This window comes from Scomber scombrus, chromosome 12, assembly GCF_963691925.1.
Source record: "Scomber scombrus chromosome 12, fScoSco1.1, whole genome shotgun sequence".
Lineage (NCBI taxonomy): Eukaryota > Metazoa > Chordata > Actinopteri > Scombriformes > Scombridae > Scomber > Scomber scombrus.
Window position 1 is genome coordinate 22,261,128 of NC_084981.1, and position 26,141 is coordinate 22,287,268.

A 26,141-nucleotide genomic window follows, 5' to 3' on the forward strand; every position below is an offset into this window, starting at 1 on the left:
ATGCCATCTGCTGATGAAGATCATGTGATGTGATCGAAAGAGCAGGACCACCTTATAAATGGACCTTAAAGTGTTTAAGGCTGTTTTGTCAAATCCTCAATGCTTTGTCCACCCTGATGATTTTGGACCCTCATAGCAATACAATTCTGGTGAAAACAATCAAACTCTTCAGTTTTAGACTCAGAAAGAACTTAGAAAGCCTGAATATTAACTCAAATATAGACAGAAAAACCGCAGACTACCAGGTTTAACAGAATAATGATGATTTTAAAACTGTCATACCTTCCTCATAGCTGTCTGTCTGTCTGCTGCTTTACCCAAAGCGAAACCTGTTGAAGAGGACAGTCAGTTTTCAAACATCTGAAAGCTCAGTGTGACAGAAAACAGAGTTAACAAAAGTTCATAGCATCTTTTCTTAGTGGTGATGCCAATTAAACACAATTTATTCCCAGATTGTTTCAAACATTAAATGAGTATTTTTGGTTTTGATAATAAGCCCATAACATCATTAATACTGTAGCATGATGATTTTACATTATAAATGAAGCAGCCTTCCCAGTGTCTGTTATAAAGTTTCCTCTGCATTCTTTTCCCATTTTGCCGTTTACTTCAGAGGAGCTTGAACTGTCAAACCCAGTTTCTCCACTTCTGCATTATCTTCAGAGGCTGAAGAGTTTTGTCAAGTTTTCTCTTTGAAACCCTTTTTCATTTTTACAAACACTCTGAAACTGTCAAAAACTTGTTTTGGTTCTGTTCCACGTATTTTACAATTCAAGAAGTAGCTAGAATTCTTCTTTTGTAAACCTCATATTTTTCAGCGCAAATTCATAACATTTCAATCAATATCTCAATTATTAACGCCGCTGCCTGGTTATTAACAAGGTCAAAGAAATGAAACCACATCACCTCCATCCTTGCGTCCCTACACTGGCTCCCTGTTCATTACAGGATAGCATTCAAAATGGTCCTAATTGTCTATAAATCCCTCCATGGTCTCGCCCCCATATATATATATCTCTGAACTTCTCACCCCTTACAGCACCAACAGACCCCTGAGATCCTCCCACCTTAGCATGCTGGCAGTGCCCCACTCATGGAAAAAAGAAAAGGCTAGTGACAAGGCCTTTTCTGTAGCGGCTCCTCCATTAGAGAGGCTGAGTCTGTTGATACCTTTAAGATGCATCTAAAGACTCACTTTTATTCTCTGGCTTTTAACCGTGTTTAATCAGTTTTATTTGTTATCTGATACCTTTGGGTTTTAAATTTGTACTTAAATTTTGTTCTATTTTAATTTTTATCCTTTTATGCTTGTATGTGCACTTGTATGCCTGCCTTTGTGAAGCACTTTGGTGCAAAGTCTGTTTGCTTTTAAAATGCTAATTGTCTAATGTCTCATTTTAAAGCCCCCTTTTTCTTATTATTATGATGACTTTTACTGTGCAGAATGATAACATGCAGAGTTTGACACCATGAGACTGTTTTCAGATCCATCGGATGAAAGTGAAACGTTTCTCTGAGTTTAGGCTGTATATGTTTGAGCATACTACTAGTTTTGAGGCCAACTGGGGTTCAACAGGTTACCCAAGTGTGATAATGTCAACTTGAAGCCTCACACACTGAAAATGAACTTCATGGTGAAGTAGGAGACAATTTTTGAAATAGAGGATTTCAAGATTTTTCAATGACTGAGGAGTAGATGCAATTTTAGGGATTTTAACGATGTAATTCTACTTTTTTGCAGTGGAACAAACAAATCAGATACACATTATTATTCTAAGCAGACTGTTTTTATGTGTCGTAAATATGTCTGGAGGGGGTCTTCAAAGTACACTTGAGTTGCCAGAGTGATGTGCTATGCTCAGTTTTCAGAGGGAGTCCCACCTGCTGCTCCGTTGCCGTTTCCCACAGCGACCAGGCAGCTGACGGACCTCTTCCTGCCCTCCTTGGCCGTCATGTTGAACACGTTCTTCAACTACAATGAAAACAAACAACAATTAAGAACACTTAACTGTGAAAGAGAGAGAGAGCCTAGTCATTGGTTAGCTTAAAAAAAAAGTGCTGGTTCATTTGACAGAAACATTTGAAAAATAAGATTCATTTAAAAAAAAAATTCTCTGTAAATGTCATTGTGTGTGTGTTGATGTAGAAAAAGCTGCCTCTCCAGATGTGATTTTTATCGATCTGTTAGTAAACAGAGCGCACAGCCATTTATCACAGCTCCCAGTGTTCCCCTGTTCAACCATGCAAGCTGCTCAACTAGCTGCAACACAGCTTTAGAAACAACAGGGGGCAGCATTGATACACCACAGAGAAGAAGAATGAGGAGGAGGAGAAGGCAGAGAAGTAGAGGGAGGAAAAGGAAGGTAGTTTATTAAAAAAAGGAGGGATTAGGAAGTAGAAGTGACAGCAGAGAAAAAATGAGAATGTACAAAAGGAAGAGATACTGTGGTCGAGAGTAAGAACAGGGCAGGTTAGAGAGGTGAAAGGGCAGAGTAAAGACAATAAAGTAACTTGACTGAAAATGTGAAGGGGTGGGAGGAAAGAAAAGTGGATGTGGAGAGAGGGAGTAGAAGACAAGAGTGATGAAAAGAGGGGAGTAAGCAAGCACAGGCAGATTGTTTATGAGATGAGAATGGGAGAACTGGGTTGGTGAATGGTAAAAGGATGGAGGCGAGAGATGAGGACGGTAAAAGAGGAGAAGAGTAGATGGGGAGATGAGAGGAAGCTAAAGGAGGAATTAAATCCTTTCTTTCTGACATGAAATGCTTAAGATGATTACAAGGACAAGAAGGGGAAAAAGAAAAGGAAAGAAAACAAAGAAAAGAGAGGAGGAGGTAGAGTGACACAGCAGGACGGGAGACAGCAAGACGACGGCCGGTCTGATGTGAATGTGTTGGGGATACATAAGTTATAGTCCCCCTCCACTCAAATAGTATTTTGCTTATTGTTATTACACTCGGATATTTGAGCTCCACTGTGAAGAATGATGTATGTGTAGAGTAGACAACAGTTTCCACATTCATCTCCTGAAGGGGGAACATTGTTTTTCGGTGCTCTCCTTAAACCTTAATGTAAAGTGCGGACCTAGATGCACGATTTGCGACATCACAACTAGTTTGGAGCCGACTGAGGCCCAGTTTACAGTGTGATTTGGAGACTTGAAGCCTTCAGTGAAAATATAGAGAGAGTGGACTTTTCAATAAAGTAGGAGATATCTTGTTCAACTTTTGAAATGAAAAATTTTGGATTTCTTATTTGAAAGAGGAGTAGATGTTATTTAAATGATTTTTACTAGGAAAAAACATCATCAGACACACACTATGATTTAAAGCTACAGGAGATCAAGTCAGGTCAAACTATTTTTTATCTGTTTAGCTATATAATATAATATCACAAATTGCTTCAGGGAGCTTTAAAATCTGTACAATCATACATCATCTATCTCTAGAGCCTAAATTCAGATAAAGTAATTTCCCTTCCCCCAAAAAACTCCCCTCATATTCCTTCTCCTCAAACTAAGAATGCTTCTATGTGCTCGTGAAACATCTGCTCTCAGATTTCTGCTCTGTTCTCTGATTTATTTGTCAAATAACCCCAACTAATAGAAGACCAGATGTAGTGTTGACTATGAAATGATCCGTGGTTACTCTTTAAGCACCATCATCCACTCTTGTCCTCGAAATGGAAATGTACTTTATTTTTTAGGACACTTAATATATATATACCAATGTCTGTACTTCTAATTTTACTATAATAGCTACTTACATAATAGTAGCCGTATATTACATCAACCTCAACAATGTCACCTTCTTGCCTTTATAAACTCACCACAAAAATCCATAACTGAGAGGCAGTGGAGCTGCTGAATGTCACCGTGATACATAAAACACAGCCAGTTATACTTATGAGTTAATTAAGCAGAGTTAATTAAGATAATTAGAACAGTGATTAGAAGATATTTTTTATGTCATGGTACTTTTCTTCACATAATATGTGGTATTAATAAAAACTCTAATTTTATAGTTGATTAGAGCATTTATGACTTCTGTAACTGCCTCATTATTATATATACAAAGCGGCGATTTTTTTCACCAGTTGGGGGCCAATATGTTAAAAACAGTTGCTTATTTACACATCTAGCAGTTACAAAACTACATTGTCATTCATTTAGAGTTATGTTTCTGTCCACATGGTGGATGTAAGTCCAATTTTCACTGTCTTTTAGCTCTGATTTTGGTCTTCACCAACTCTTAAGGGGAATATCTGGCTCTTTAGCTGCTAAATGCTCCACTATGTTCACCAGCTAGTCCCTAACTGTGTCCATTTGTGCTAAGAAGGTAGTGTACAGTGGGTTTTTAAAGGTTTTTCACTGAAAAGAAGCTGTCTGTCTGAACAATGAGCTGAAACTCACTAGAGAGCTCCATAAAGGGAGGCTGAGGGGAGCTGCAGAGTCGATAATTCTCTGTGGGTTCATCACTATGAGCAACACCTCTGACATTACACATCATTTCATACATTGTATATAGAAAATACTAATAATTACACACATTTAACATATTCTGCCCTGTTAAAGTTGTTATAGCCGTTATCAAACTCTTTCCTGTTTCCAGATCCAGCAGATATGCAGCAACATTAGCTTTACTTGTTGTTTCTGATGACATGGTAGCTTTGAGTTCAATATTCAACATCTTTTTAGCTCTGTTTTGGTTTCTACTAACTCTTGAGGGAGACATTTTGCTCTTTGGTGCTGTGCAGGTACTGTACAGTTCTACATATCAGAACAGTAAAGTTTTTTTCTGTAAAACCTCAACAGTAATCTGAAAGAAGTTAAAACTTTCTATAGACCTGAAGGGAACTGCAGATTCAGCTGATTATTCATTATTGGTACATCACCACAAAAAAAACGTTTTTTCATTACACACTCATTTGATCTATTGTTCATATAAAATATTGACTACTGCAGCTTAAAGTACAAAATAGCAATAAAGCAGCAATTAACAGTGACAGGCACTGATTTAAGCTTTGTTCAGACTGACGGCAAATCAGATCAATTTCTTTTTCATTGGATCTTTTAGGACAGACTGTCTGCACCGTTATTTGCAAGTGATCAGATCAGATTTGTGTGTCCAGACTTCGACAACCTATCTGCATGAGTTGCTGTGGTAACGACAAAGGCGTCGGCAATTGCATACGATGGTGACGCAGCTTTCCAACCTGGAAGCATGAGAAACGGAGATCCATCATTTTGTCCTCCAAACAATCACAATCAAGTCGTGGTGAGGGACTTCCAACTGAGATGTCCTCCATACTGCTGCATACAGCCGCTCTGATGCCAACCATCACTCTGGATTTGACGTTGCTGTTGTGTGTTGCGTTGGGAGTGACGCAAAACACACTTTAAAATACGATTTTAAGCGTCAGGAACGTCCAGATTGAGACGCATCTGAAAAAATCTGATTTTTGTATCACATTACAAACCACTTCCAAATGCGGCTTGAATCCGATTTGCCAAAAAAAAACAAAAAACTTATCTCATGTATTTTTTTTCTGTACCAACTTTATGGATACAAACTGGATATGCTAAAAAAAAAATTGGGCCAGCAGTCTGAACAAGGCCTTAGTTACTGATTACAAGACAACCTTTACTGTAAGATTAAAAAAAACACAGGGTGTAGAAACAATATGAAAGCATGCACGATATGATGTAATTCAATAAAGGAGCTCTGCATGAAATACTATCTTTGTCAAGGTCTTTTTTTTGCTTAAACTGAGTCAGTTCAGCACTATGGCTTTAATGTTCTGGATCTTTTGCTGTGGCTGTTTGGTTGTGGGTGTTACTGGTGGGCGTTTGTGTTCATGTTGCTCTCGTGCTTGTCAAGTTAAAATACTGTGGTTACTTCTAAGGCTGCAGCATGTGGTGGCGTTGTACTGATCTGTGCTTCATTGTGAGGTGTTGGGTTAATAATATCCAGACATACCCCACTTCACTGGTGCATCTATCAATACAAGCACAGGAATATCTGGTGTATATCAACATACAACAAAGAGGTGGGAAGACAAGTGAAGGAGTCATAATATAGTCCATGCTATTGTGATCAAATATCTCTTATCTTATAGAAAATATATAGGAGAAAAATATGACTTTTATTACCTTGGAGATATTAAATTCCACACCACTGATGCTGTGAATGTGTATATGTGAAAGTAATTAAGAGAAGCAGACAATACTAAGAAATGACATGGAATATGGCTAAAGAGTGTGTGTGTGAGAGAGAGAAACTGAAAAATGGGAGTCAGAGAGAGTCAATGTGTGAGAAACTGACTGGGCAAATATAAAAAACAGAATTTTCAAACTGGCATTTTTCATTATTATCTGACATAGTTAGTTTAGTATTTAACTAGTTTTTTCGTTGTACATGTAAAATGACAATAAAGACTATTCTTCTACTTAATCAAGACAATAATGTGCAGATTAATCAATACTGAAAATGATTGCTAGTCGTCAATGTACACAAAACTCCTGTAAAATCCCTATAATACCTCAAGATTTCCAGTCAGTCCATGCAGTGATAAGAGGCAGATTTAACTCAACAGGAAGCTAACACCCTGAACTTTACTCTTTGTAGTCCATTGGGCCAACACAGACAAGAAAATCTACCATTCTTCTTTCTGACAGAGTATCTCGAAGCAAAAACAGATAAATCAAGTGGAAATGTTCAAACAAATCCTCTGACATGTAACACAGCAAAAATAGAGTGTTATTGTCACATGTTCCCATCCTGGGAACTGGATCCAGGTGTGCTATGTGTGCCTATGTATGCCCCGTATATACCAGCCTCCACTGGAAGTCAGCTGTTCAGTTGCCACCAGCAGCCTTTTGGGGACTCAACTGGGCCGAAAAACTCAGTTCCCCTCGTTGCTTTTATCCTCGCAAGAGAGCACAAGTGACAGAGCAGTGTTGAATTTCAGCTGAGGGAACTTCAAAGTCAAGATCTGCCTTCAGCTTCACTCGTTACGTAACTCTCTCACTCACACACACACACACACACATACAGAGTAAAGGGTTTACAATTTGACTGCAGGGCCACAACAGAAGGATTGGGGTCAGGGTAGCAGCACAACACCAAAACACTGAAAACACAACCCTGCAGGCCACACACAAACACACACACACAGTTCACAATTTCATTGCCAATATCTGAACATAAATTTTGTCTGGCTATTCTCACAAACATGACTTTATCCACACACAAAACAAATAAATCACATACTTGTTTTTCTTATTAACATGTTTCTTATAATGCTATCTTGCTGCTCACACACGCATCCATAGTGACAAGTCTCTGCTACACCTCCACATATCCATGCCTCCCTGTACCGTAAACACACATTGCCGTTAATTGAAACACGCACAGCAACAACTAGGTGTTTTTCATGGCTTAAATACAAAATATACTGCACACACCACATGCCAGTCTTCTTTGTACGCGGTGTCTGCAGGCCTGTAAAGATGGACAGCAAGATATACTTTCTTGCTGCCAAGTGTGAACATGTATGTGCAGTTGAGGATTAAGAAACTCTCAGCCTCTGCAAAGATTGTGACCAGATGGAATCTAAAACGCTGTTTTCATGAATCAAATCAACAAGTTATTATTTCTCAAGTTTCATTGTGAATTCAGTGTGAGTCAGCAGTAGAAGTGTGTGTGTAAATGTCTGCAGTGGTGTTGAGCTTTTTGGCTTTACATTTGTCATTTTAGCCCAAGATGCAGCAGTTTTGGCTCAGCATTAGCCGCAGAACAGATGGGCTGAGTTTTTCTCCACCGGATGAGCGACAGCACGGCGGTGGGAGGACGCTTCTAGCTCGCTCTCACTTCTGTTTCATTTCTTATTTTCTCAATCTGTTGCTGCAAGTCTCCCTATCTGTATCTGTCTATACTCTGCAGTGCAGGGGAGGAGTTTTTCACCGCATGACACCAGAAGGCACTGTGAGAGCACAAACCTCCGCCAACGCTCAACACTTTCTCTGACTTACTGTTGCACAACTACACATCCCTCCTTTCACTTGGGTTTTAAGTGGATATCTTGACTCTGCAAACACACTGAATAGTGTAATAAGTTTGTTTATTCCTGCACAACTGAAAAGATTTATTCCATACTGTGTTGGTAGAGGACTGGATTTATCTCTGCTGTAGAATCATTACATATTGATATCCGACTACTTTTTATCTCACATTTACAGAGCTCTGCTAGCTTGTTGTGCTACATATCACAACCTCTTTACTTTGTTCTACACCGTACCTCTCTCAGAGACCTTCAGTACAAAGCCAACAGGTTGTGATATGTAGCACAACAAGCTAGAAAACCGTAAATACAACCACATTCACACTAATGCTGAGTAGCATCTGCCTTAAATGGAACTACTCTCCAGAGACTGAAGATGTGATCGCTGTTTGCATTCTTTGGTGCCGTTTCTAAAGGAAAATATGTGTCTGTAAACTCATTGCCATGTTTTTAATAGTTTTTGGACAACAACAGAGGTTGGTGGCACAGTGGGATAAGAGGTATCAGGCTTTAGATACATATATAATACTTAGAAGTAAGATCAGTTCATTGTTGGTTTGATTCTGCACAAGATTTGTTACAAATAAGAAAAATACAGAAAATCCATATCCTAATAAGAACTTCTAGATATCTGGTGTGCAGTGATGTTTTAACTTCTATATGCTATCAGGTTTTGATAATACGTCTTTATGTCAGTGTTGTAGCTATGGCTCAAAAATGATAATAATCCTCCAGTTGAAATTTCAAAATGGGGCCATAACCAGGAGGTGAATTAGTTTAGTTTTTCTGAAGATCCTGCATACTAATTACATAATAAACTGTGATGGGAGAAAAAAATAGTCATTGTATTAATTTAAGGTTCATTGTAAAATAGTCACAATATAAATTGTTTTAAAATAGTCTTACACAGTTCTCTGACACACTGTCAGTGGATTTTTATTAAGAAGCACAAAAGAAAGAAAACACATTAATATGCTGGTTTAAATGTAGAAAGCAATTGTCTGAACTAGTTCGCACTCCTAACAGATTGCTGTATCAAAAAAAAGAAAAAAGAAGTTGATTATAGCAGAAAAACAATCGTCATGTTGGCTCAGTAATTGTGCTCAATTAGGCGGATGACTCAGAAGTGAATGTGAGGATGACAGAGTGAGTGAAAAAAAAGAAAAGACAAATTAAACTGACGTGAATTTATGTTCATACACTGTGGGAAAAGTTAAAAGTACAAATAAGAGTTTTACAACTAAACTTACACAATTAATAAATGAGACCTCTCACATTTTATTGAGACTGCTGTGTTTGTTTGCTATTTAGAATCAATTAAAGTCTAAAATATGAAAATGTGAAAAGTTAAATCCTTGTAATTTCGAGACCTTCATTAAAAAAAAATTATATGCTAAAACATGCACAAGTTAAAAAATGTATTTGTGTTCTTCTTAAATGAGTGCAAATGTTATGTCCTTTCACTTTAAGTGGTGGCTAAAATTAACTTTAATAAAAATGATGTTCCTACATCACCAGCTTTTGGAACATGTGCTTCAAGAAAAACTGTCTGGATGAGCTTTAATGAACAATGGGTCAACTTTAAAAATAAATCTTAGACAACTATCCTGTTCTTGATGGAAGTCATGATTAACTCCGAAGACCGCTTTGATGCAAACAGCAGGCTTTTATCCACAAATACATCAATAACTGAAGACATACGCTACCTTATAATCTTAATTACAAAGTCTATCATTATGTTGTTTAGGTAACATCAAGACTGACTGTAAAAGCACCATTAACTTGCCACAGAATTCGATGCCTTGACAGATTATACATGAGTTGACTCTTTGTTCATTTCAACTAATTAATAATCACTCTGCGTTACTTCCCCTTATGTAAGATTCACTTCAGATATTAAGTTGTGTACGCGCCCCGGTGAGCTCCACTTGGCTGTTAAATAACAACCTTTTAACATGTTAAAGTTCTTGCAATGTTGCTCTCATTCAGCTCGATGCCTGATTACTTTCAGGAAAAACTTTCAAGGTTAAAGCAAATGCCAGTTAATTGGCTGAGGAGCGCCACTTCACAAATGACAGTATCACAAAACCAGGTGCTCTTTGGATCCAAGGACATTATCATGAGACCAATTAAAAGGAGAGAGTGTGAGTTTAGACTTGTACTTTGCTTGTCATCAATAAGTCATAACCAAAAATATACCACGGCCGCTGCTTTGCAAAAATTAAAAAGCCTTTAGCATCTACGTGTTTCAAGTCACAGTTCACAGTTATAACAAGACTGCTGTCAGCTGCAAGGAAATCAGAGTAGCAGTCAAAAAAGTGGGTGTGTACATACTACGGTCTATTTTAACAAGGCATCAATATCTTTAAGGTAAGCAAATTGATCACAAATAATCAATACCATTGGATATTCACAGACAGTTGTGTAAGAAAATAATTACATAGAAAAATGTTCATATTATTCACAAATTGCACTTTATGCTGCTATTCTGCTGCTATGTGCTTGTATAAACGCTCCGTGACTATACTTCATTGCAATGATTTTTGTATATTATTTGTATATATCATTCTTTAATCTGCTATTTTTTCTTTTTTTACCGCTTGTGCTGTAGATATGCCTTAGAAAATTTCATTATATATAATAATGACAATAAAGACTATTCTATTGTTAAATATATATGTAATGGTACAAAATAGATGATTCCTCAATATAGCTTCTAATATTTGACCAATACTTGGGGGGTGTCATCCCATCACAATAAATATATACGATATGTGTTTCTGTTGGCTTTCTTGTGAAAAACAATATTACAGTAAGGTCCAAAAGGGAAAAAAAATCAATCTGTTTAAAGTCATACTGTAGAGTCAGTTTCCGGTTGTCATTTTCAGTATTCAGACATCCATCAAATGATAATAGTTCATGTTCAATACCTAGGAAAATTAATATATGGTCATCCATGTATCTGCCATAAATCTTTTTGAAGTAGATTGGGGAGAATATAGTATTTGTACTCTTCCAGCTGTGCCTTTCTGTTGTCGATATAGATCGTCTTGAGGAAAGCCTTGTTTTCAAGGGTCCTTTCAGTAAGTCTTAATATGAAGTTTGTGGGTGGTATACTTCATGTGAGACGTCTATTCAGGTAGTGAGAGAGTGCCTGTGGGCCTTCTCTGTGGTCTACTTTTGCATCCATCATGATCAGGAAGCAGGATGTATCTTTAGACATATTAGACCAGAAGCAGGGTATTGTGGGATTTGGGGAGAATAAGTTATCTTCTGCTTTGCTGATCCAGGAGTTTTCTTTAGCTTCTCTTAGTATGCGGTTCAATTCACTTTTCATTTCTTCCATGGGGTTAATCTGCATTTATGTGCTACTTTCAAGCTAGTGTGCCTCAGTTATATACTTGTTTTTTTGCCACACCACTACAGAACCTCTTTTGTCAGCAATTTTGATCACAATATCCCAATTTTTTGCCAAATCATCCAAAGCAATCCTGTCTTTATTAGATAAGTTACGCTTAGTTGTTTCCTTTTTAGTTGTGTAGTTTTTCGATGTCATGGTCATAGCTCAGTGCACAGAGAGGAAGTTTTGCTCTACGCCTCCATCGGGCCAAACTACTTTTCTGGCTGAAACACTTTCTTGACTGCACCTGTGACAATTATCAAGTGCGAATCTGATTGCCTGGCAGCTGACAGCAACTTTAGTATATGTGTGAGCTGTCATTTGTTTATACATGCCCTGAAGAAAACTGTGAGCTGAAACGCAGAGGCGCTGAGCTCATTTATTAAAGCCTTTTTAATTTTTGCAAAGCAGTGTGCCTTGGTATTTTTTAATTTTTTTTTCGGTTATGACTTATTGATCACATAGTAAAGTACAAGTCTAACCTCTCACTCTCTTTTTTTGGTCTTAAAACTTTCAAGGTTGTTGACTTCAGGGAGGGAGGGGAAAAAAAGAAGACAAAAAGCTGTTGTGACACCGATGACGTTCAATCTCTGTTAATGAAATCACTGAATCCAGTCCAAGTGGCTGCTGTACCTGGAGGGAGGCCATGAACATCACTTTTCTCTCTGTCACTTTAACTCTCCTCCCATTCTTTTCTTTACTCTTGCCTCTGTTCACTGTTCTCTGTCCTCCATCCATCCCTCTTTCTTTCAACTCTCTGAGGTCCAACCGATTGCACTTCTCACTGAGAGGATTCAAACAAGTTGTAGTTTGTAATGTTCTTCTGTTGGATTAAATGAAACATTAGCGTGCACGTTTCTAATACTGCATGTCCTCACACACCTCTACCTAAAACCTGCATTCACTCGTGGGCAGAATGACAAACTGTTAACACAACACTGACTGGTACAGCACTCAGGTTATTGCTATATAGCAAAACAGCTGCATGGAGCATCATTAGCATTCATTGATGAGATGTGTTTCTGGCCACCTGATGAATTTAAGTTCAATATTGACTCTCTTTTAAAGTTGCTAATTTTATCTGCCTGTCATTTGGTGCCAAACAGGTAGCATACAGTGAGTTTACCAGAGCTTTTACACTGAATACAGCTGCCTGGAAACAAATGTTGATGACAGCAGTAAAGCTGTGGGCCATAAAAGGCTATATTCTTATTATGGGTGATGTATGAACTTGATCTTTGATAATTTTAATTTTGGAGATTAAATAAATCACATAAATACCAACTAAATACCCACTAACATCACTATAATCACATTAGCAAGAGTTTCAGTTACTTAATATAGGGCTTGGTAACAAACATCAATAGTATATGGCACCAATCAAAATGTGGCCAAAGTACTGAGTACTAAAAAATGTCAAGTACTGAATGTGTGGTCAGATTCAGAGTCGCACAGCCAGTGATTTAAATTATATTTTTTGGCATAGCTCTTTTGTTTTGCTTCCTGTGTTTGGACATTTAACATTTGAGAAATGTTTACTTCTTTAGTTAAATTTAAAAAAGGAGTTTTATAGTATTGTTTTAGTAATGGTATCAATACTCAGGTATCTTCTACCAAGCCCAAAGTGTATATCAGAGCAAATACATGGGAAATAAGAGCATACTATACTGGAGTAAATATGTTATATGTGATTTATAGAGCACACACTGGGCTTTTGAGTAAGTATTTAACTGATTTAATAATCAAATCTGGAGCAGATATGATGATTAATTTTCTCTACAGTTAATGACTTACTGTAATTGTTAATGAAATATAAAATCTTGCATCAATCTAGCCCTGTTTGCCTTCCTCCTCTCTTTTTACTCTCTTCTCACTTTCCTCCATCTCTCTCTCTCTCTCACTTCCTTACTTCTTAACACACACTCATAACCTTTCCTCCTCCTCCTCCTCCTCCCTCACTTCCTCTTCCACTTTTCCTCCAGCTCTCCCTGTCACCCCTCCCTCCTCCTTTTCCCTCTCCTCATGTTGGATGTATTCACTAATGGTGTGCCGGCGTCATCGTCCTTGGGAGACAAGCCTTTTATTCCAGTAAGCCTTTTCCATTTCATTAGGCCTGAATTTATAGTGGCATATGCGCATATGCACACACACACACACACACACACACACACACACACACACACACACACACACACACACACACACACACACACACACACACACACACACACACACACACACAGAGGGGATATTTATAGAGGGAGATGGCACCATAAAAGCATCCATCAGTTTCCAGGGGGGAGCCTAATGTCTGTGACACCACTCTTATTTATACAGGCAGGAGGGCTGGGGAAGACTATTAATGTAACGCACACACGCGCACACGCACACACGCTAATACTGTCTGTGTATGGAATTAATAGATGCAAATTGATAACGCAAAAGACTCCAAGCAGAACCAAATACAAACAGTAGCATTCACAAAAAAGAATGAAAAGAAACAGAGACTTACAAAATGAACAGAAAGACAAAGTCAGATAAAAGGACAAAAAATGAATTAACCTAACCTTTATCCAACCCTAAACCTAACCACTGACCCAAAAATCAGTTTCCCCAACTTGGGGACACAACTTTTGTCCCCAATTGGACAAGCTGTCCCAAATTGACAATATCTTTAGTCTAAAATTTGTCCGAGAAAGTCGCCTATGACACACACATACACGTATGTATGGTGCATATAAACAGGTTATATGAAAATAAGACCTCTAATGTACAGAAGTAAATGGCTCTATGTGTGTGTGACCTTGTGGCATTAGTTTAGTAGGGTCCATTAGTGCTAACTGAATGAAGATAACATACAGCATGACAGAGAGAATTAACTGGACACACACACACACACACACACACACACACACACACACACACACACACACACACACACACACACACACACACACACACACACACACACACACACACACACACACACACACACACACACACACACACACACACACACACACTAGGCACAGTAGAGTATGAAGACTTAGTTAAGCTGGATTTATACTCATACTGCATTAAGGGGTAAAGCTGTACCTAGGGCAGTTATGTGAGTAGACTTAATAACTGTGACTGGATGTTTGCATCCTCAGAGTTTCTGATGCCGGTAGAGACTGATCAGAGTAAAGACAACTAGAGCCTGATATATCAATCAGTATCAAGGAAGTGTAACAGAAATCAAATACAAAATTAATGATACACATAGAGCTACAATGATTAGTCGATTAATCAATTACTTGCCAAGTATTAAATTAATTGGCAACTATTTTGATAATTAATTAATAGTTTAGTCATTTTGAAGAAGAAAATGTCCAAATTCTCTGATTCCAGTTTCTTAAATGTGAATATTTCTGCTTTATTTAGTCCTGAATGACAGTAAACTGAATATCTTTAGGTTGTAGACAAAAAAAAAAGACATTTGAGGATGTCATCTTGGGTTTCGTTAAACACTGCTCAACATTTTCACAATTTTCTCGACCAAAAAACAAATAAATTAATCAAGAAAAAAATGGAGGTGAATTGATAATGACTATAATCTTTGGTTGCAGTAGAACTGAAGCTGCGAGCAATGATGATGAAATAAAACCTGAGATGCTGAAGTCTACACGGCCCCAAAATAATAGAATAATGAAGCAAAAAAACGAGCACCTGGAGGTAATGATAAGCTTGCAGTATGTGTTTGTGTGTGTAAGTGTGTGATTTGTTTAGTCCGTGACAAGAGAGACACTCACCTCAATAACACGTGACTCAAATTCTTCATAGGTTTCTGAGGGGAGACAAGAGGGAAAGACAAGTTTAAATAAAAAAATAAAAAAAGAAGCTCAACCACATTTTAGCACAGGCACACACAGAAACACACCGACACTATAAACAGATTAAACCAGGCTCCTTCTAGCGTAACAAATACCCAGAAGCCTTTGCAGGAGCGTAACGAGTTGACACTTTTCATTGTCGGTGACCTCTGAAGGATGTTGCTCTCCCAACAGCAGCCTGTTCACTTCTAACCAATTAACAACAAACAAAGGACAGCTGACTCAAAGGCTCCGAGGAGAAAACACACTCTCTCACACACTCTCACACACACACTCTCTCACACACACACACACACACACACACACACACACACACACACACACACACACACACACACACACACACACACACACACACACACACACACACACACACACACACACACACACACACACACACACACACACACACACCTCTCAGCTGGGATATTAGCCCGCCATCTGTAAGAAACTAAACCTGATCAGAGACAGGCAACCTAGTTATAGCTCTCTGCACATCACTTTCAGCGGGCCCCGTGTGTATTTGTGTGAGAGTGAGAGCGACAGACAAGAGTGTGTGTGAAACAAAGTGTTTGTACATGTAGGAGCGAGAGAGTGCGAGTGTATTTCACGGTGTGAGAGAGCTTGTTAGCGCGGGGACAAGACGGAGGAAATATCAAGAGGAAACGCGAAAGCTGAGGGGAGGACATGAGGTGGTGTCAATTTCGTTAACGAAAACTATGACTAAATATGTTCTTCAACGACCTTTTTAATTCCATGATTAAGACAAGACGATAACGAGCCGGCAACAATGTCATCAAACATTAACTGTGACTATATCAGCATGCAATATTGTTGATGAAAAAAGGCGAGATTAAGATGTAGTTTAAAAAACAAAAACTTGACTAAAATCTCCCTTTATTTTCATTGACAACAAAGAGGAAATTAAATATTAGAGGCTTTTTTTCTCTAAATGACAATCTAAGTATCCTGTGTGTTGGGAGTGTGCACAGCAAGAAGTAAATCAACTGTTTTACAGGAAGCAAGTAAATAACTTAAACATCAGGGCTTGAGAGAAAGAAACTAATATTTGGGCCCATTTTCATTACAATGAGGCTTAGAATAAAATCAAATGCATTGCTTTATCAGAGGGGAAACAACATGGCCATAAAACAGATGGTAAGAATACCATAAACCTGAAGAGACACTTTAAGGTTCACGACAAAGAAAATGAAGTAGTTGTGGTAACATTAGGTTGTTTTTTTTAAGCTATGTTAAGACAACTGAAGACTTTGTTTTATACGCAAACCAAACTTTTTAAGCTGAAAGGAGCTGAAAATGATTGGCAAAGGTAACGTAGAATTGAGTATAGTCTCTGATATAGGCATTGTATGTTAGATCTGCTAGCATCTCTCAACAACGAGATTTTGCTCATGTTAGATGGGATAATTTGTATTTTTCTATTCAGAAAAAGTAGAAGCCCAGTCAGCTTAGCTGGCTAACGTTTTGCTCAAGCCATGTTATGTAGATCTTTTTCAAAGCGTTTTTGTTGATAGCAAGTTTCAAAGTCTCAAAGCCCTAAAAACAGCTTTCACAGCATGTAGTGTACAAATACATCACAAAAATGCATCAATTAACAAACTAGCTGATTTAAAAGACTAAAATGAGTTTTCATTGACTAAAACTATACTAACATCATTATGATTTTGACTAAGACAAAACTAAAATGTCCAGACTTTTAGCAACTAAAACGTGACTTAAACAGGTTGAGTTTGACTAAATATGACAAAAGGTAATTTGACACAAGACTAAGATTAAGAATAATTTTAATAATAAAGTTTTAAAGTTGACAAAATGAACACTAATGTGAGGCCAGTGAATAAGAAACTGAATACAAGAAGAGAAGACAAGAAGCAGGGAAATGTGGTTTTTGAGCGCAGGGCCTCGTTCCGCATCTGTCAGCAGTTTGAGGTAAATGTGTTGAACTCAATTCTGACAGCAAACGTTTAAACATGTAATAAGGTTGGGAATAAGAGGCCAGCAGCTCCATCAGAGAGTCAACTGGAATTAACCAGCTGTGTTTTTCAGTGACTGTAATGAAGAGTTGATTAGGCGGCAGAGAAAGTTTACCGTATTACATTTAACCTTCTACCTAAAGACCTGTTATAAATCCTCATGTTACAGGGATAGATCTATTTCATAATATCTCATTTATCTATTTATATGCCAACTAAATTATAGTATTCCTCTCCACTACTGATGGAAAACCATCTGAAACTTCAGTAGTTATCCAATTTCTCCATTTATATGCCTACAAAATTATAGTATTCCCCTACATTACTGATGGAAAACCATGTGATCTTAATGAGCTTAGCTCAAATACTTCTACTCAGATCAAGCAGAAAACCCAACAACCAAAACTAGACAGCGACAGGTCCTGTTTATACTAACTTTCATGCATACACAGATGCCTCCACGTGTCTTTTATAATCCGTGCAGTCATACATTTTGGGGTGCATGCAGATGGTCTGCACGTGGATATGTTCTCACAAACCCTTGCCGCCAAACTAAGATCATAAACTGGCTTTCATTAGACAAAGCCCAGCCAAGATAGCCTTCTTATACACAGAGAGCAATGCTCTTAAAATCTCTCACATAAGCTTATATAGTATATTCATATTCAATAAAAAACAAAAGAAGGGTGCTTTCATCCTCTAGGGTGTGTACGTTTATTTCAGGTCAGCACTAAGACAACCAAAAAAAAGAGACAAAGGAAGGGGAATGAGAGAACTGCAGGGATAGTAGAAGAAAGGAGTAGAGACAGAGGGAAGGAAAGATGTGGAACAAAGATAAAGCAATTGCTAGGGGTAGAGACAGAAGAGGGAAGAGAGAAAATGAGAAACAAAATAGGGAAACAAAGAACAAAGGAAAGACTGAGCAAGAAAAAAAAGAGAGCCATAGAGAGACAGGGAGAGAAAGATGTCTTTCTAAATTAGGAAATTGCCTCACTTGACACATTGGTCGAATCCTCATTTTCATCAGAACTAATGGGCCATCATACTGGTCTGTCACTCTTCTCTCTCACACACACACACACACGCACAATCACTGAGCAGCCTACACCCCTTATTATAACTCTATAGCTTCATCCATCTCTTCTTTTTTCCATCACTACAAAGACATCACTGTGCCTTCTCATGGAGCTGGAGCTGATGTACTGCAGACCACAGAAACCTAACTCTGTATCAGCAGCACAAAGATTTGATGTGGAGACTACAAGAATTGTGACTGGTTGTTGGACATTAATAAGGATGGTTGATATCAAAGACAACATGGAGCAAGTGAAAGATAGACTCAGTAATCTTCACCTTGTCAGTAAAGTGAGACAAGTGTACATATTGTGATATAGTGAAGCCATTTCTTTTGTAATCTTTCTTCTTGATATCCTGATAGCTGCCTTTTATCTCAATATGAAGTGATTGAGGCTGAAAGACAGAGGATTTCATATGTTGTACAGACTGTAAAGCCATTTGAGGCAAATGTGTGATTTCAGGCAATAGACATAAAACTGACTTAACATTTCACACAATCACAATAAGTAAATCAACTGGTCAGATTTTAAACCTTGATGGAAAATGTACGTTTTGCTTAAGTGTCACAAAACAACACACAAAAAAGGTTTAAATTATCATGCTCCAACATTGGGTGAGTGTGTAAGTTACCTCCATTGGGTCCAGGATCAGGGTGGCCCAGGCTGACACCACCCCAAGTGTGTCCTGTCCATCCTCTCTCCCTCTTCACCCTCATCTTCCTCCTCTTCTCCCATTCGTCCCTCTGACGCACTGTAGGAGAGACACAATGTAACCGTCACACTGAGGCCCAGAGGAGGTGGAGAGGCCACAGCGGGCTTAAATATCAAATGTGCTATTTGTCATTGTCAAATTAACTGTGTAATTACTATTAACAAATTAGATCACAGTGGAGACACATTGGCAGCCTCCGTCTCACCAGTGGTGCTTCTGATGCTCAAAACTGAGAGCTCATTTCCCATGCTGTTGTTTTCTGGTAGCTCTTGAAAAGATTGTTTTTTTTCCCACTAAAATGATTTCTCTTTGGCTTTGCTAAATATCATTGTTTGCAAAAAACAGAGGTCTTTTTATCATCTACATTTGACTAAAAACGGACAACTTCTGTTCTTTTTGTTCTGAAAAAACAGCAGCATCTTCTTGTTTGTAAAGCAAATCAGCAGAGCTTTCCTCTAAATCTGACTGCAGTGGCTTCCGATAGGAAATTAAATGACAGTTCATGACAGCAGTGATATAATGTGATCACAGTAAGAGTAAGTTGAATGTGAATGTGTTCCTTTAGTTATTCAGATTTGTTGTGGTAAGTGTCTTCGTTTGTGATCAGTGTGTGTTTGTTTGTGTGTCTGTGTGTACCTAGTTCCGCTTGCACCTCCAGCTGCTCGCTCTCGCCTCTCCGACCAATGGCCTGCAGATTCCCATCCTTCAGCACCGGAGTATTTAGACCAGGCCACAGAAAACCACCACGACCTAGACGGCAGAGACACAGAGAAAGAGAGAAAAAAGACACACAGTAGGTCAGGTAAAGTCAATAGAGAGAGAGAGAGAGAGAGAGAGAGAGAGAGAGAGAGAGAGAGAGAGAGAGAGAGAGAGAGAGAGAGAGAGAGAGAGAGAGAGAGAGAGAGAGAGAGAGAGAGAGAGAGAGAGAGAGAGAGAGAGAGAGAGAGAGAGAGAGAGAGAGAGAGAGAGAGAGAGAGAGAGAGAGAGAGGGACATCAAGGATGCACGAGAATACTAAAATACTTGTTATAACCTAGTTTTTTGTTCGGTTTCATGATCCTACTGGGCAGTACTGACAGTGTTTAGTGCAGATTAGATAATTATGACTCAAATTATACAAAAAAGGATTAAACAGCCTCCAATGTACAAAAATCCACTGTCAAAAAACTTTTGTGAATAACATTTAAGACTTTTTAATATCTTCTAAGTATGTTTTTTTTGAGGACACCATTTTCAATGCTTTTTATGACTTTTTTAATCTCTATATGTTTCCTTTAGATGGCCAACTAAGAGTGGAATAACATAACATGTGCTAGCTATTTAAATAACACTGTAAAATCAACAAAGGTGATGCATGAATACGTAATCTACCACAGATGTATTTATAGTTGTGGTGTTTGCAGGTTTCAGGGAGTTATCTGCCATCTGGAGATGATTTTTTTTGTTGATAAAAAGCTCCTGTATTTGTCTTGAAAACCTTGACTGAGAAAGCATGCAGACTTGCAGCTGGCAGCCATCATATTACTAATTTAAACTGAGCTCCATATTTCAGTTTTCAGATTTTTAAGAAGCATATAATACTTTTTTAGATAACTGCACAGGTGCATTCCACTACAGACAGATGATTTGGGATAATGAGAGAGAGATAAATTGGTAACTAAAAAGTGTGACATGGAGATAGAGAGTGAATGAAGATATTTCCTATTAAAAGAGAAGTGAATAAAACAACTGGAAAAAGCAGCAGGCAGAGACAGTGAAGAGTAACTCCTCTGCCTACTAGAGCAGAGTAATAAATAAATCAACTCTGACTAATGAATATTTGAGTTTGAGTGTGTCGTGTCAATCACCTGCTTATTAAAATAAATTTGACCGAGTGGAAATTTTGGGACTTCTGGTAAAAGATGAAGAAGAAAATGTGGAAAAAAACAATGCTAACAAACGAATATTCATATTTGGAAAGAGCGGAACAGAAATGTCAAAACAACTAAAGACGATTTTGAAAAGCGGCTTAGAAAAAACACAATAGTCATGACAAGTGACAATCATCTGTCACATGATGTCTCACCTTCTCCAATGATCTGTCCTCGGTTCAGGTCTTTCCTCATTTTGCGTTTGGTTCTCTTCCCTCTGCCCTTCCTCGCTCCGGCCCCCGTCTCTGCCATCACTCCTTTCCACAACTGCTCAGCTGTCACTGCAAACACACACACACACATAAACACAAACATAAAACAATCCCAATAAAAGACATCAGTGCACCCAAAAACAACAGAAGAAAGATGTTTTATGAAGTCAAACTGAAATGATTTACTTAGATTCACACAGATCTAGACAAGCAGAAGAGCAGATTGAGAACTTGATGTGGCATTTTCTCACCTGCTGCACCTGCACAGCACTGAGTTTAGCATATCAAATAGTTTTTTAGCAGAATTTTGTGTCAGCAATTTCACTTATAAAACTAAATTTAGGATTCCCATAAAAGGCCAGCTGTTCTGTGAATGTAAGGACTCTGGGGGAAGTAACGGAGAGGAATAAAAATGTCCAAGAAGTGACATATGGCATGGCATGGCATCGCCCCCGGGGACTGCAATTAAAATACAAATAAACCCTTAGTGTTTGCAAAGACCTGAACTGGTCCCGCAGTAAATCCACAGATTAAGACCCATCTGAAAATGCTGGAGCATAAAAGTAGACTAAAACAGCCAAAAACTCTCCTGAGAATAAATATTAAATGGATCATTTTGAGCCCAGAGGCAGAGTCAATGGAGCACAATGGGCTGTTGGTGTTTGATGTTGTATTCCCCAAAATCACAATGCAAACTGTGAGCGAGACGTGCTGACAGATACAAAACATTTAATTGTTGGAGACATGCTGAGGCAGTAACTGAGAATGAAAGGATTAGGGGGAAAAAAAAAAGGGCGCTAAGCATCGAGAGCGAGGTAGAGGCAGACCGAGAAAGTGATAAAAGATAAATAGAGAGAAAAAAAAGACAGATGTTTTGACAGCTCATTTATAATACTGTCATCACACTGACACACTGTCCAAACAAGCTCTGCTGACACGCACCTGCATGGAGAGATCACTTTGATCATTCACTACATGGCTAAAAGTATGTGGACACTCAGATATGACACCTATATGTGACTGCTGATTGGGCACTGATGTTGGGCGATAAGACTCGGCTCACAGTTCATTTAAAAAGGTGAGGGATAAAATAAGATAATCCTTAATTAATCCCACCAGGGGGAAATTTACATCATTACAGCAGCAAAGTGGATAGCAAAAATAGAACAGCACCAATAAGAGGAATAAAAAGAGGAATAATGGTGAAATGATAATATACCTAAGTTTGATATTGCATACATTTTAACTGAACAACTATATTGCAAAGTTGAACTGAATGAAATATTGATATTGCACAGTGGTGTACATTCAAAAGTGCAGTTTGGGATTGAGGTCAGGGCTCTGTGCACAATTCATTAATTATTTTAAGTCAAATTCTCTGGTTCCAGCTTCTTAAATGTGAATATTTTTTTCTTTTCGTCTTCTATGATATCAAACTGAACATCTTTGGGTTGATGGTCGGGACAGAATAAAACATTTCAGGTTGGACTTTTGGAAATGGTGATCAACATTTTTAGCTCCAATGTCATTATATGCTGTATTAACACAGGGGAACCGATTTCCACCTGATTTTACACACCAAAGTTTGAGTACCGGTCTTGTTAAAAAAAAGCTGGGTAAAGCCTTTTGTTGTTCCAGAGGGAGCTGGGCGACGTCTGATAAGGTTGGGGATGAAAATAGAAAAATCTGAGGGTGTGGAGTTAGAAAAAAGTAACTCTGCGGCATGCTCCTCATCTCTGCTTGAGTCTAGCTGCTCGAGGCTACATTAGCCAATATTAGCATAATGCACCGAAATCTGTGATTTAACTGTCAGCGGTTGAGCTGCATTCTGGGTAATGTAGGCGCCAGGTTTTGATAAGGAAGTAGAATATGTGGAATTAAAAAAATTATGCATCCATTGTCTTTTCTTTTTTTTCTTCTGTCCATTCTGAGTCCGAACAATATAAAACAGCTCCAGACCAAAAGTACAGTCCAAAAGTGTGAGGACATGGGTATCCATATACTTCTAACTATACAGCGTTTATTTATTTATTGTCAGAAAAAGCAAAGACAAAGAGGGGGAGTCAATCAACAGCATCCTTAAAGAGGAACTTAACAGCTGCTGAAAATCATGTTTTTCCTGACCTCTGGTGGTTTAACCTCTCATCTTGCTGCAGTGGTGTAGAAAAGTACTCCACTGTCTGTTACTACACTGTGATGTCTCTGATGTGCTGCTGAGTGTGATTAAAAGGTGCAACAGAGCAAACACCTATGCAAAACTGAGCATACATGTCAGAACAGTTTGATATTAAATGTTTTTTGATCGTTCTTTACGTAACGATAAACTGAGATGCAGTCTTGCGACAGTTTGTCATTTTTAAAACCCAAAAAACATCAGTAAAACCATTTTATAGCACCAACTTGAAGCATTTGATAAACTGTCATTGCAAAAAAAATACATCTCTTATATTGAACAAAACTTGTAATTGCTCTTATAGAAAAAAGAATACATAACATCAAAAACGGCGGTTCTAAAAAGTGAGTGACTTCTGTCTGTGATTCACAAATACAGGAACAGATGATTTCAGAAATAATCTTTTCATGTACTTACACTTGTTAAAGAAGCTGCCATGTCTAGTTTGCTGCCACGCTGGTGCAGGGATCAGTGGTAGCACCGGGTTTCTTTGGAGAGAGGTAACAGAGGCTCGACTGGCCCAATGGGACACTTGACCTGCTCCTCCTACGGTGCGCAGTGGTGCTGCACCTAAATGAAGGAAACAGCCACCGAAGCAAAGCAGATGTATGAATTATCTGTGTGGCATCAAACAGGTTAAACACATGACAACACTTAATAAGACAACACAGCAAACATCTGGATAGACCTTCTCACCTACACTGCAGCTGAAAAGGGTCAGGGTTAGACTGATACTGGCTTTTAGGGGCCGATGCCAACACCGATATTAGGGAGCAAAAAAATCCTGATATCAATATATTGGCCAATAATGTTATGTTTACAGAATATCTAGATAACTTTTTTTTGTTTTTTTTGCAAGGATCCCTCAAATGTGTTTATCAAACAGTTGTGACAAAGACAGCTTAAGGATAAACGTTGTTGTGTAAAATAAGATCAGTGCACTGAAACAGTATATTTCATGGGTAATTTAATAATTATAAATGACTATGAATGGAAAAAAAACAAAACATGGATTCATTAAACTTGAAGTTCCTCAAAATTGTACAAGGGTGCAGAACTTGCACATAAAATCTGTACTTAATTGATTTCCACTTGTGACCCATTATGGTCAGGTCCACCAAAATGTGTTTCTAAGTTGTAGTGAATACTTTTTGATAAATAACGAGATAACGTTAGTAACTCACAAAGCACACACGTGTCTTAAAAGTAAATAGAATGTGTGTAATATTCATTATTTGATGATCATTTTATTGCCTCTCAAGTTAATAACCATGCTAACATAAAATATTCCTTTATTAGTCCCACAATGGGGACATTTACATTATTGCAACAGCAAAGTGGACTTTAAAAATAGAAGAGCTTAAATGAAAAAAGAATACAGAGCAATAAACAATGAGTACAAAAGCAATGAAAAAACAATAGTAGTAAAATCATAGTACAATAACAGTAACACTGTGTCCAAGTGTAATATTGGTGTTGAATGATAATATACCTGAGTTTGACACCTCTATTGCACAGATGCTGTCATATTTCACAGTAGAAAGCAGTAAATTAAGATTTTCCGGTTGATAATACACAAGCCGAATTAAAGTGTGCACCCAAATCATGCAGAAATAGTCTTTAGTTATCTTCTTACAGGCGTCTACATTAAATAATAACCAGGTCGACATTAAATTGAATACATTTTGAGTGGAGTTTGGTTGGTGAAGTACAGAGATGCATCATTTCAAGGCGACTTCGGGGTCATTTCACCATTTACAATAAAGCAGCATCGTGTTTATCACCAATACTAACATTTCCATGATTTAAACGAAGTGTTTTTTTTATTTAATTGTATAAAATAAAAAACACGTGACTGTACTTGGGAGATATGTTCCAGACTAATCATGACAGAAATGACCCGGGTCATTGAGGAGAACTGACTGCAACCAAAAAAGCAACATTTAAATACATGAATACAGCAAATATACTCCGATATAAACACTGGACTGTTTTAATTAAACCGAGGAGGATAAGAAAGAGTAATAATTCACCTCTGACTGTGATGCGGAGGGCACAGCACAACCTGACAGACGCCGCCATGTTGGGATCCTGACTGAGAGGGGTCCTTGAGAGGACAACAAGGCGTCAGTCGTCTGCCTGTTTAAAAAAACGGAAAATGTCATATAGCCTACTGTATGTATATATATATATACAGTACCAGTCAAAGGTTTGGACACACTTTCTCATAGATGTGAGTTGGAAAGTGTGTCCAAACTTTTGACTGGTACTCTATATGTATTTATTTTCCTGTTTAAAAAAATGAAAATATAATGTTATATATGTAAATGTAGGGGAGAACGGGATTGGTTGTCACTTTCATCAGATCTCGGTCCCTAGAGAGCGCTGTTAAAAAGTTTTGGCACTGAAATTTTCAGAATTTAGGTGTTACTTCCAGGCGGGGAGTTCCGCTCCTCTGAAATGAGGCCAACGTGGAAGTAACTTAAAGCTGCATTCTATCAAAAGGCCACCAGGGGGCGACCGTTTTGGTGTCAAAAGGACTTCCATCTCTATACAAGTCAATGGAGAATTCACCAACTTCTCACTTGATTTATAACCTCAATAAACGTTTTCAAAATGTGTTTATGGTCTCAATCGCTAGTTTAAAGCCTTCTTCAATGTAGTATGATGTTCATTTGTGAAATGTTGGCCTCCCTGATTTTATATGTGACAATAAAGCAGGGTATGCATTA

The 26,141-nt window shown here is 38.1% G+C and overlaps 1 protein-coding gene across 1 annotated transcript in view; it reads right to left on the reverse strand.

Moving 5' to 3' along the window:
• The window catches only part of mrps5 (mitochondrial ribosomal protein S5), a 30,158-nt gene extending 4,637 nt beyond the window's left edge, over nucleotides 1-25,521 (reverse strand). The window contains exons 1-8 of the mRNA XM_062430709.1: nucleotides 25,443-25,521; nucleotides 23,827-23,979; nucleotides 21,180-21,305; nucleotides 19,752-19,865; nucleotides 19,035-19,154; nucleotides 15,253-15,287; nucleotides 1,882-1,972; nucleotides 283-329 (exon numbers count right to left, since the gene is read on the reverse strand). Of these exons, the coding sequence (XP_062286693.1) occupies nucleotides 283-329; nucleotides 1,882-1,972; nucleotides 15,253-15,287; nucleotides 19,035-19,154; nucleotides 19,752-19,865; nucleotides 21,180-21,305; nucleotides 23,827-23,979; nucleotides 25,443-25,491 (735 nt within the window). The 5' untranslated portion in view covers nucleotides 25,492-25,521. The remainder of the gene's footprint in view (nucleotides 1-282; nucleotides 330-1,881; nucleotides 1,973-15,252; nucleotides 15,288-19,034; nucleotides 19,155-19,751; nucleotides 19,866-21,179; nucleotides 21,306-23,826; nucleotides 23,980-25,442) is intronic.
• Nucleotides 25,522-26,141: the final 620 nt, after the last annotated feature.